The following is a 12,829-nucleotide window of genomic DNA, read 5'->3' as shown; positions in this document are numbered from 1 at the left end:
TGACCCTTTCATGATTCTGACACACTTGATACCACCTCACACTGTGGCCAAAGAGTGCTGGAGGTCCCTTGACAGTTATCTCCCTTGGAATGAGGTGTAATTTGAATCGACTGTTTCAGTAATTTCTCTCCCTTAATACCCCAAGCAAATGGGTTACTTACAAATTATCTTGTTCTGCTGATGTTATAGTCAATGGTTATTATCGATTAACTTTGCTTGTGAGACATAAACACAAAAAGTAATTTTCATTTTTTCTGATTTGAATTCTGTTCCCTCGGATTCCTAAGGGATCAATCTAGTCATATGTTGAGCCTTCACATGATTGAGTGGATGACGGCTTGATGCATCCATTAAGACGACAATTACATTGTGCACCGCGTGGACTACTGGCGGTGATCACATCCTATCGACTTGTGCCCTCCCTACCGACCACATTGGACCTGACACCACAGAAGATGTACACACATAGTGCTGAGAAAGTTGACATATGGTACAGACAATGTTTTGATACGTGGGATGGACAAGGTGTCGACATATGGGATGGACAAGGTGTCCACATATGGGATGGACAAGGTGTCGACACATGGATGGGCAAGGTGTCATTACATGGGACGGACAAGGTGTCGACATATGGTACAGACAATGTTTTGATTCGTGGAATGGACAAGGTGTCGTCACAAGGGATGGACAAGGTGTCGACACATGGGATGGCCAAGGTGTCGACACAAGGGATGGCCAAGGTGTTGACACAAGGGATGGACAAGGTGTCGACACATGGATGGACAAGGTGTCGACATATGGGATGGACAAGGTGTCGACACATGGGATGGCCAAGGTGTCGACACAAGGGATGGACAAGGTGTCTACACATGGGATGGACAAGGTGTCGACACAAGGGATGGACAAGGTGGCGACACAAGGGGTGGACAAGGTGTCGTCACATGGGATGGACAAGGTGTCGACACAAGGGATGGCCAAGGTGTTGACACAAGGGATGGACAAGGTGTCGACACAAGGGATGGACAAGGTGTCGACACAAGGGATGGACAAGGTGTTGACACAAGGGATGGCCAAGGTGTTGACACAAGGGATGGACAAGGTGTCGACACAAGGGATGGCCAAGGTGTCGACACATGGATGGGCAAGGTATCGACACAAGGGATGGACAAGGTGGCGACACATGGGATGGCCAAGGTGTCGACACAAGGGATGGACAAGGTGTCGACACAAGGGATGGCTAAGGTGTTGACACAAGGGATGGACAAGGTGTCGACACATGGATGGACAAGGTGTCGGCATATGGGATGGACAAGGTGTCGACACATGGATGGGCAAGGTGTCACCACATGGATGGGCAAGGTGTCGCCACATGGATGGGCAAGGTGTCGACACATGGTACTTAGAAAGCATTGACTTTTGGGACAGACTACATATCCACAAGTGTGACGGACAAGGTATTGTCATATGGTACCGACAAGGTGTGAGTATGCACCAAGTTGAAAAGCATGGAGCAAGGTCCATTCTGTAAAATATGAATGTGCGACACAAGTTTTCGAACTCATTTGAGGTTGTGACCTGTAACATCAGTGTGCACAATTTCATTCTTCTAACTTGAAAAGTTTTTTGAGAAAACTTGTCCCCATTGAGAAGCGAGTGGACGGAAGAATGGATGGACGGATGGACGGATGGACAAACTCCGTTCCAATATCCCCCGCCCCACTTCGTGGCGGGGGATAATAAAATGTCTACTGGACAATCGAGGATGCCATACATTGAACAGACAAGGTGTCAACAAGTTTAACTATCTCCGTCTTCCTTGTTTGTTTGTTGATAACACCCCATGCCATCTGGTTATGATGACACTCAATCAACCAAGTCCCCAAGTCCCCAACCAGACCAGCCAATCCATTCCAGCCATCACAGGTTGCTGGGGACCTATTCTAACACGGATTCTCTGCGTCATCTCTTCCGCACTACAGGATTGCAATGTCATACATTCATCCATCAAATACAGCCAGAGTATAGCCTTAGCTAACTACGGCCAAGTATAATACAGTGATCAATCTATCACAAGTTGGCATGGTTGAGTACAACCCGATCTCAAAGCTTCATCTTAGTCTATGATGCTGCATCTGAATATAAAATCATTGAACTTCAGGCTGCAGTCAAGTGTGTGCTGTGCTCCCACGTCTCAGAAAGAATACAATCCTCTATCTGAAGTGTAGGAGCAGGGATCTGAAGGACATGGTTTAGGACAAAACTCAGACATTGCAAGGAATCTGTAGGACATGGTTTGGGACTATATATTGTCATCACAAGAAAACTGAGGGACATGATTTGGGACAAAACACAGACATTGCAAGGAATATGTAGGACATGGTTTGGGACCAAATATTGTCGTCACAAGAAAACTGAGGGACATGATTTGGGACAAAACTCAGAGATTGCAAGAAATCTGTAGGACATGGTTTGGGACTAAATATTGTCATCACAAGAAAACTGAGGGACATGATTTGGGACAAAACTCAGAGATTGCAAGAAATCTGTAGGACATGGTTTGGGACTAAATATTGTCGTCACAAGAAAACGAGGAGGGACATGGTTCGGGACTAAAAAATAGTCGTCACAAGTTTCAATCAGATCAATCAAACAAAAGTTACTTATCTGCTAAGTCTAGATTGATTAGCACTGTAAATTTTAGTGAAGTGTGTGCAGCAACAAATTGGATGAGAAGTTTCTAAACAGGATTGGAACATAGAAATCTTGAGGACCTTCTGGTTGGTTGGTTTGTTTGTTGTTTAACGCTGCACTCAGCAATATTCCAGCTATATGACAGCGGTCTGTAAATAATCGAGTCTGGACCAGACAATCCAGCGATTGATATCATGAGCATCGACCCACGCAATTGGGATCGATGACATACTTCAACCAAGTCAGCGAGCCTGACCTTCTGATCACTTTAGTTGCCTCTTACGACAAGCATAGTCGCCTTCTTACGGTCTTCCCCGGATAGTCCCTTCCGAACCATGTGGAGAACATGAACGAGCAAGTGAGTGGGTAAGTGAGTCTGTGAGTGAGTGGATGGGTGGATCTGTGAGTGAGTGAGTGGGTAAGTGAGTGATTGAGTTGGTGGGTTGGTTTGTGAGTGAGTTGAAAGTGGGTGAGTGGGTGGGTTTGAAAGTGAGTGAATGAGTGGATGGGTGGGTTTGTTTGTGAGTGAGTGAGTGGGTTCATGAGTGATTGAGTTGGTGGGTTGGTTTGTGAGTGAGTGATTGAGTGGATGGGTGGGTTTGTGAGTGGGTGAATGAGTGGATGGGTGGGTTTGTGAGTGAGAGAATGAGTGGATGGGTGGGTTTGTGAGTGAGTGAATGAGTGGATGGGTGGGTTTGTGAGTGGGTGAATGAGTGGATGGGTTGGTTTGTGAGTGAGAGAATGAGTGGATGGGTGGGTTTGTGAGTGGGTGAATGAGTGGATGGGTGGGTTTGTGAGTGAGAGAATGAGTGGATGGGTGGGTTTGTGAGTGGGTGAATGAGTGGATGGGTTGGTTTGTGAGTGAGAGAATGAGTGGATGGGTGGGTTTGTGAGTGGGTGAATGAGTGGATGGGTGGGTTTGTGAGTGAGAGAATGAGTGGATGGGTGGGTTTGTGAGTGGGTGAATGAGTGGATGGGTGGGTTTGTGAGTGAGAGAATGAGTGGATGGGTGGGTTTGTGAGTGAGAGAATGAGTGGATGGGTGGGTTTGTGAGTGGGTGATTGAGTGGATGGGTGGGTTTGTGAGTGAGTGAATGAGTGGATGGGTGGGTTTGTGAGTGAGAGAATGAGTGGATGGGTGGGTTTGTGAGTGAGAGAATGAGTGGATGGGTGGGTTTGTGAGTGGGTGAATGAGTGGATGGGTGGGTTTGTGTGTGAGAGAATGAGTGGATGGGTGGGTTTGTGAGTGAGAGAATGAGTGGATGGGTGGGTTTGTGAGTGAGAGAATGGGTGGGTCTGTGAATGAGTGAGCTCATGTTTGATATATCATGTGGACCATTGCTCATGCTATCAACCAATGGTCGCTTGCCCATGACTCGCCCATGTACAGATCGCAGTAACATTGCTGGCAAATATGGCTGACTGCCACAAAAGATCCTTCACTACAGCTTACATCTCAATTTTGCTACTGAAAACATTGTACACAACACTGCAGCATTCTCTCAGAGCTTTTCTCCCATAAAAACACTGGATCACCTGTTAAACTAGATGTCAGGGATGACCCCATTAACCTACCAATTCCCCAAAGTCCCCGATCATATCACCTCATGGCCTGTCCGGCCGGTGCTCCCGAGCCCCAATCGCCCACTGGTCAGTGACTCATGGTGGTCTCATAATACACAACCAATCCATAATCTCATTACTCTCACAACACCAGTTCTCTATAGAAAGCCTATTGATCAGAAGTGCAGTAAACTGTGTTGACTCTGCAATCCACAGTCACCCAATGCCGACAAGTGTTAAGACCTATCGATACTGCACCAGCCATGTTACGTGGTTGGCCCTAAGATGGTCAGATCTTACAGCTTACTCCTTTCTAGACTTCCTAGTCTTTGGAAACAAGCCTGTCATGGCACCCTTTCTGGCCAGACAATGTAAGTGATTGACTTTTAACACTATTAATACAAAAAGGTCAATGGAGGGAAACTTTCAGCTTGGATCTTGTTGGAAAGGTCATAATAAATTATTAGAATTTCATCTCTGTCCGCCTCACAAATTATACCATATTTAACTGTCCCCCAAATACCCATTGATGAAGAAAACAGCTATGTGTGTTCATATTTTTCATTACATTACAGTCTATTCCAAAATATTTTACCCGTGAAGATTCCGGGGTAGAATAGGTCTTCAGCAACCCATGCTTGCCGTAAAAGGTGACTATGCTTGTCGTAAAAGGCGACTTACGGGATCGGGTGGTCAGGCTCGCTGACTTGGTTGATGCATGTCATCGATCTCAATTGCGCGGATCGATGCTCATGATATTAATCACTAGATTGTCTGGTCCAGACTAAATTATTTACAGACCGCCGTCATATAGCTAGAATATTGCTGAGTGCGGCGTTAAACAACAAATCAACCAACCAACCAACCAAAATATTTAGACTACTAGTCCAAACTTGTCCAGCATCCTTTTCAGTTCATTTTAGGATTATGGACTATTAATGGCCTAGCTAACAAGACAGAACGTAATTTTACTAGACCTATCCTTCTGAGACAAGTTGTAAAGTAACTGACTGCTTAACAGCCCCACTGAGATACCATGCTGCAGTTTACCATGAATACCCCACTCAGACACAGTCAATATACTGACTCCAAGTCGACAAGTCCCTGTTTTTTAGCCCCTTAATGCCGAGCACCAGGCAGGGTGTATAATCTTTTTAAGTCTTTTGGTATGATGCGTTCGGGGATTGAAACTCCGACCTTCCGCTCTCCAGGCTGACGCTCTATCCACCAGACGACGGAAGCTGTTTCTCAACCATGAACTCCCAAGTTAGGAAAAAAAAACGTTGTGAAAGCAATAAAAGCCCGAGTGGCTTCCAATTTATCCAACACGATTGAAAAACAAACATAAAGGCAACAACGAACTGGCACTAAATTTGAAATAAGCAATAACTGAATTGGACATTCAAAAACATCAAATATACTTACGATGAAATAAAATCATGAGTCACGATTCCTTGTATCCTGTTTTAATCAAATCCCTATAAAATTTCCAGCAATATGTTTTTCAGGGCAAACCACTATCAATTTCAGAGAGAACCCTCTTGGGGAAGGGCATCAAAGTTTCAATTTGAAAAAGCAGATAAGCAAGATGGATGTCTGTTATAGCTGGTTTCAAATTTCCAAGGCTGTTTTCAAATTACATTCTCTCAAAATAAACAAAAAATATGAAGTACTGTTCACTGTGTTCTTCCAAAGATGATGAATCCGTTCTTGTTATATAAATTGAACGGAAAGCCATACGTCCGCTGTTCCTATCTCGTAACTACACTTGAAAGACCATCTAACAGAAGTTGTGTGGTTACAGAGGAATCCATCTTTTAGCCACGACAATTTGAATCTGCCGTATTCCTAGGATTGCGACTTTTAAAAAGAAATTCGATTACATATGCTGCCAAAATCCTTGTCTACAAATCCTATGATTGGTGCCTGGTACCTGAATGTGTCTCTCTTTGTGATATTGATGTGTGTCTATATTTCATGATAAGTCATGTTAATTTGACAAGATAGTAAACAGACTCTAAATCTAAAAAAGTATTACCAAACACATAGAATGGTAATTGTGTGTTCTATGAAAAGCCCAGCCAAATTGTAATATTTCCATCTGTGCTAAGTCTCGGCAGGATACACTTTATCATCTAATTTCCTTTCAGATATCAATATTTCAAGTGTTTCTGACAATCAATGTAACGCCTCCTGTCAGATATTGGCACAAGTCAGCAAGTGGCCGAATCAATATCGTATTACATTGGAGACAGTTGGCTGCCGCTATGCAGTTACTGGTCAATGGACAGTCTGTGTGGTGTAACAGCCAGGGTATAATGATATTATATCACACATACGTGTGTGAGACTGGAAACAGAGTTGTTAATAGCTATAATACCACATTTTGTATGCTTGTGAATTGGATAATTTGTCATTTGAGAAGCGTCAAGGTTATTTGAGGACTGACATCTTTCTACAGTATTATTCTCCAGCCTTCGAAATTCACACTCGCCTGAGACTACTAAAAAATTGCTGAAGACAAGTAAATATCCGATGATTGTAGACCTCACTGACTGGTTACAAGGGATATAATTTTGAGTTCTCAATGCCCCAATATGGATACAAATTCAAACTGAATGAAACTGACAGAATATGTAAAAGTTATACCACAACATGTGATCACAAGATTCCGGGGTAGAATTGGTCTTCAGCAAACTATGCTTGCCGTAAAAGGTGACTATGCTTGTCGTAAAAGGCGACTAACGGGATCGGGTGTTCAGGCTCGCTGACTTGGTTGATACATGTCATCGATCCCAATTGCGTGGATCGATGCTCATGATATTAATCACTGGATTGTCCGGTCCAGACTCGATTATTTACAGACCGCCGTCATATAGCTGGAATATTGCTGAGTGGCAAGTGGCAAGTGGCAAGTTTGTTTTGTCTCTTATCACCAAGCTCCACCTACTTTAATAGATCATAGACAGCTACATTTACAGCATATAATCACAAGAAATAAAGCATTTCTATTGGCTTAAAGGTGTTGGTGTTGTACATGTAAACATAGTAAACACATTTGTCTCGTTCGAGCAGCACAAGAATCATACTCCTGAGGACTACTAGATTAGGGTTGACACCAGTCTTGAAAAAAAATGAATTTCTGTGGAAATACATGATCCAAATATGTGCAAGACTGGCGCCAGTGTTGCTGATAACCATTATGCCATATTACCTATGCCTTTGAAAAGGAAGATTTGTCAGTTGGAAGAGTCAAAGTTACTCATACTGACTTCTTTCTACAATACTTTTAACCACACATTTTTTATTTTTTTTCGTTTCACGTCCCGCCAATAAATTAACATAAAAATACTCATTCTTACTTCTCCCGTTAGTAACATAGACCCTCTTATAGAAAATAAAATGTTATATATCGATTCCATGTCTACATCTCAATCAGTGTTTCAAGAAGTCAGCTGCAGTTTTAACTTCATGGCAGAATAACTTTCATATCAATAAATGACCGACATAGCTTTATATTTTTATTGCGATCGACCTTGTGTGGAAAAGCTGGAATAAGTCTGTGAAACATCAAAGTGTGGCCTCTCTGTGCAAAGACATAGAACCAAAATGAATGAAAGCATGAGGTTATTTACATGCCTTGTGAGCATTGTGTGACAGTCTGTACATAATCGGTGGAAGATGGCAGGACAGTGGGAGGAGCCAACATGTAACAGTTTGGGACTTGTCAGTAGGGGTGACTATTGGTCTGGAAATCACTATTGTGATAACTATTGATATTCAAAGAAACTATTGCGATAACTATTGATATTGCAAGCAACTATTGCGATAAATATCGATAGTTTTCAGTGTATCATTATAGATGGATTTTAGAGTTGAATTAAACCTTGGAACTGAAGTTTCCTTTGAGTGTGATAACCATAACAACAAATTAAAAGTAAAGTTTGAGATATGACTGATTTGTTTTTTCTTTACCCAAATAATTTAAGAAAAAGAAACTTCCACATTACCATGTGTAAATTACTACAACTCATGATAAAAAGAAAAACAAATTTGAACAGCATTGCATATATGTTCAGTTGGTGACTTGTCAGTATGATACACAGTTTTAGTCATATTACTTCACCCCCCACTAGGGTACCGTTGTACAAAACAACCTTAGCGCTACGACTGTCGTAAGTCTATGTTAAGGTATGGGGAGTTACGATCACCTTAGCACTAAGATCGCTTTATACAACATACTTTCACATTCATATTCTGTTTGGGACTCTAGGACAAGTGTCAGTTTCTAAAGGAAGTCAATGTACTCCAATAGAAACAACATTCCTCGCTAACACGCGGGATCTGGTATGGTTACTTTAGCGAGGGTTTCCATGAACGAACAGCTGTGTTTTGTTTGTTTGTTAACGCCGCTCTCAGCAATATTCCAGCAATATCTGTAAATAATTGAGCGTGTACCAGACAATCCAGTAACTGACATGATGAGCATCGATCTATGGAATTGGTATACTAGTCAACGAGTCTGACCACTCAATCCAATAAGTCGCCTCATACGACAAGCATAGTCGCCTCTTACGACAAGCATAAGTTGCTGTAGACCTATTCTACCCCGGATCTTCACGGGTTAGCTTTGTTTTGACACACATTTATCAACATAATTCTAGTAGGTCAACATTAATAAAAGAAGTACCGTATTCGACGTAATAAGCGCCCAGGGTGCTTTCAAAATTAGAAATAGGGGGTGCTTATTTGAATATTATTTTGAGTTGAAAGATTGTAAATTTCGTGGTTTATGCTAACAGCCTGAAATGTTTACATACGACAGATATATTTTTTCAAGAATTTAATTGCCCATACTTAAGTGAGTGAGTGAGTATGGTTTTACGCCGCTTTTAGCAATATTCCAGCAATATCACGGCGGGGGACACCAGAAATTGGCTTCACACATTGTACCCACCCCTACTTAAGGGTGATATAACACACGAGTGCGTATTTTTGCACGAATAAATGAGTCTTGTGTACATCGATCAATCGGAAGAGGTGCTGATTGGGATTGTTCACTAGCCAATATATTAGCAAATATCGTCGTGGGCGCTTATTAGAGTGGGGCGCTTATTACGTTGAATACAGTAATAGAAAGTTTGAAACCTATTCAAAATATGAATGTTTGTCAAATTCTAGTGTTCCCACTATTTATTCTCTCTTTTCATCACGACAGGGCAACACAATCCTGACTGAGGACGGAGTGTTCTGACAGGTGTGCAGTACCTCACATGAACCCTGGTTCATGGTTGACAGGCCTGATCTGTGCACTGTGAAACCAGCTCCTTTGATGACGTCATACTTCTCGTTATAAGTCATACTTCTCGCGATAACACGACAAATCACTATCAACATGGCTGTTCAAAAACAGGTGTCGTTGGAAACAGGGTCCTCGACAATATCATTCCTGGCTTCAACTAATCTTGAACACTTACCCATAAAACTTAACACTGCCCACCATCCTCCCCCTATCAACCCTCACATAATGATGAAGGCCGCAGGATGAAGATTTAGAGGATGATGTAACACAATAAACATCGTGACATACGATTGGACCAAAAGTAATCTCATTACAATCCCTCCTCATCCATAATTCGTCCCACACAGCTATTTCTTCTCCGAACATAGACAGGGTAACTCAATACATCACATACCCTGCCTTGTGAATCAATGCTATTGTCACCTACACCATCAGAATTGTGTAATGCAACTCCATAAAACTCCATGACAAATATCCGCTGGTGGTAAAATTAATGTCTGCCATGCTAATAGTTTGATTAAATTACCCATAAGTTTCAGTAGACATATACTTCAGCACATAATACTTATCACACAGGCTTAACTGAATCTCCATGTGTGGGAGTCTTGTATAACGCCAGTCAGCAATATTGCTGCTCTAGCAACAAACAATGGACACTCACGGGGAGGGGCTAATGCAGCTCTGAAAGTATTGGAGTTATATCAGCGTATAAACTAGCAATGGGAGGAATCCCAATGTGTCTTATTGAGGATTCCATTAGCTGAGTGCCCTTGGCAGGCAAAGTGGTAAAAATTGCTATAAAGTTCAAAATTTTTTAGATTATTTTTATCGTACTTAGTTTTGTAATCTCAGATGTATTTTAACACTAAAATCAATGCAAACATGCAAAACTAAGCCTCTTCCTATTCATTGGTCCTGCTATAAGTGAAAATGAGTCACCTTGACCATGTCATCCCATTACTAATACATTAACATGAATTGTTTAATTATTCATTTTTGCTGTCCATTGCTGCAGACATGGAGCTGGACATGGGCCTTATATAAGAGGACCGCCTCCGTGGTCTAGTGGTACAGCGTCCGCCCAGAGAGTGGAAGGTCCGGGGTTCGATCCTGCGTCATACCAAAAGACTTTAAAAGATGGTACTTGTTGTTACCCTGTCTGGCGCTCGGCATGAAGGGGCTAAAACAAGGACTGGTCCGCTTGGAGTCAGTAGACTGTGTCTCACCTCGCCTTATATAAGACTGACAGCAAGTGAAGATAAATCCCTGGTAGGAAATACATTGTCAGCATTTTGGTGAAACCCAAGTGCATGGGTACGTGCAGATGACGAAGGATCCTAATCAGGGTCTGGGATTGATCATATCTAGCATGGCTGAGAGACATGATTCTCATTATAAACTTGTACCTGGAAGACTAAGTCGGACACAAAATATCTGAGTGTAACCATGTGTGCATAACCAAGATAAGTCAACCATTGCATGTGCATGTAGGGAGCATACAGTTAAGAGTCTCATAGTAGGAAGTGTACACCTGTCTCACAGCACAAACTGTAGTGCATTGTCTAATCTCCACCTACCCCTGTGACACACTTAACTGGACACTTGTATGTTCACCTGCCGAGGAAAGCCAAGAGTTATACGTGCCCCTCCTCTTCATGGTTGTTCTAGTCCCCTGGAGAGAGACCTGCACCTGTTTGAGACGACCTAGTGACCTACCAGGGGATTGTGTATCACAGTATTAGCTTTCAGAAAATACAAGGTTCTACTCACCTACAAAGTCGAAGATGTTGACTTCATCAACTGTGTCATGGACAAAGTACAGGTTCCCCAAGGCCTGCAATGAAGCACAGCACATTGAACAATGGTGGCAACAATAGTAGGACAATAGGGAAACTATAGTATGAACACTGGTAGAAACAATAGTATCACAATGGGAAAACAATAGTATGAACAATGGGGAAACAGTAGTACAAACAATGGGGAAACATTAGTATGAACAATGGGTGGCAACAATAGCATGAAAAAAGGGTGGCAACAATAGTATGAACAATGGGGAAACAGTAGTACAAACAATGGGGAAACATTATGTATGAACAATGGGTGGCAACAATAGCATGAACAATGGGGAAACAGTAGAACAAACAATGGGGTAACATTAGTATGAACAATGGGTGGCAACAATAGCATGAAAAAAGGGTGGCAACAAAAGTATGAACAATGGGGAAACAGTAGAGCAAACAATGGGGAAACATTAGTATGAACAATGGGTGGCAACAATAGCATGAACAATGGGGAAACAATAGTACAAACAATAGGGAAACATTAGTATGAACAATGCGTGGCAACAAAAGTATGAACAACGGGGAAACAATAGAATGAACAATGGGGAATCAATAGCATGTACAAACCTGAAAATCTTATCCACTTTCAGACACTTTTTAAACTATCTGACCCACACTTATATGCCCTTGTGACCACCTGATTGACACTCAGACAATATATAGGCACAGTATGAACTAAAATGTTCAAGTGAGCTAAAACCCGGAAAACCAGTAAAAATAATTTCAAGAATGTCATTCCCAACTTCAAGCTTGACATTCCCAACTTCAAGCTTGACATTCCCAACTTCAAGCTTGTCAGTGAGACTGTATATAGCAATGTGTAGGTAAGATGAAATGGGGCTTAATGTCATGTCTGAGATTACTGCACTTATAAAGCAATGTGAGTGTGTGTGAGATACCACTGAGATACCATGCCACAGATTATGATGAATACCCCACTCAGACACAGTATACTGACTCCGAGCCAACAGTCCTTGATTTATCCCCCTAATGCCAAGCACCAGGCAGGGTAATAACAAGTACAACACTTAAACGTCTTCTGACATGACGCGCAACCTGGAGATCATACCCCGGATCTTCCAGCCACCATGCAGATGCTCTACCACTTTGACTTCGGAGGGGGTCACCATAGTTATAAGTAACACCATGACAATCACTTTGGTTTTATCTAATTTAGAAACAGTTACAAGAACATCCCTGTATTTTTTTCCCCTTGTGCTTAAGTGCAATGACTCATACATCATGTGCTGGAGTAAATGAAGCACGTCTACTGTCTGGTATGAAAGAAAGGCCTATGGAGGAGAAGACCACTTCTTTTAATGGACCATACTTTTTCCTTACACATAAAACTCTCAGACGCTCTTAAGGTGGCTAAGATGAGCCCACTAACCAAACTGAAAACATGTTGTGGCAATCATTACATAAACACACGT

The 12,829-nt window shown here is 42.1% G+C and overlaps 1 protein-coding gene across 2 annotated transcripts in view; it reads right to left on the bottom strand.

Annotated features, from left to right (window-relative positions):
- Nucleotides 1-12,829, bottom strand: part of LOC124138071 (inositol polyphosphate-5-phosphatase A-like) — a 156,286-nt gene that overhangs the window by 45,552 nt on the left and 97,905 nt on the right. For both annotated transcript variants that reach the window (XM_046504589.2, XM_046504587.2), the window contains exon 5: nucleotides 11,326-11,389. In XM_046504589.2, the coding sequence (XP_046360545.1) occupies nucleotides 11,326-11,389 (64 nt within the window). The remainder of the gene's footprint in view (nucleotides 1-11,325; nucleotides 11,390-12,829) is intronic.

The sequence above is a fragment of the Haliotis rufescens genome, unplaced genomic scaffold (genome assembly GCF_023055435.1).
Source record: "Haliotis rufescens isolate VD_foot unplaced genomic scaffold, xgHalRufe1.0.p SCAF_12, whole genome shotgun sequence".
Taxonomy (NCBI): Eukaryota; Metazoa; Mollusca; class Gastropoda; order Lepetellida; family Haliotidae; genus Haliotis; species Haliotis rufescens.
Note: the sequence above shows the minus strand (reverse complement) of the source record. Positions and strands in the feature narration are given on the sequence as shown.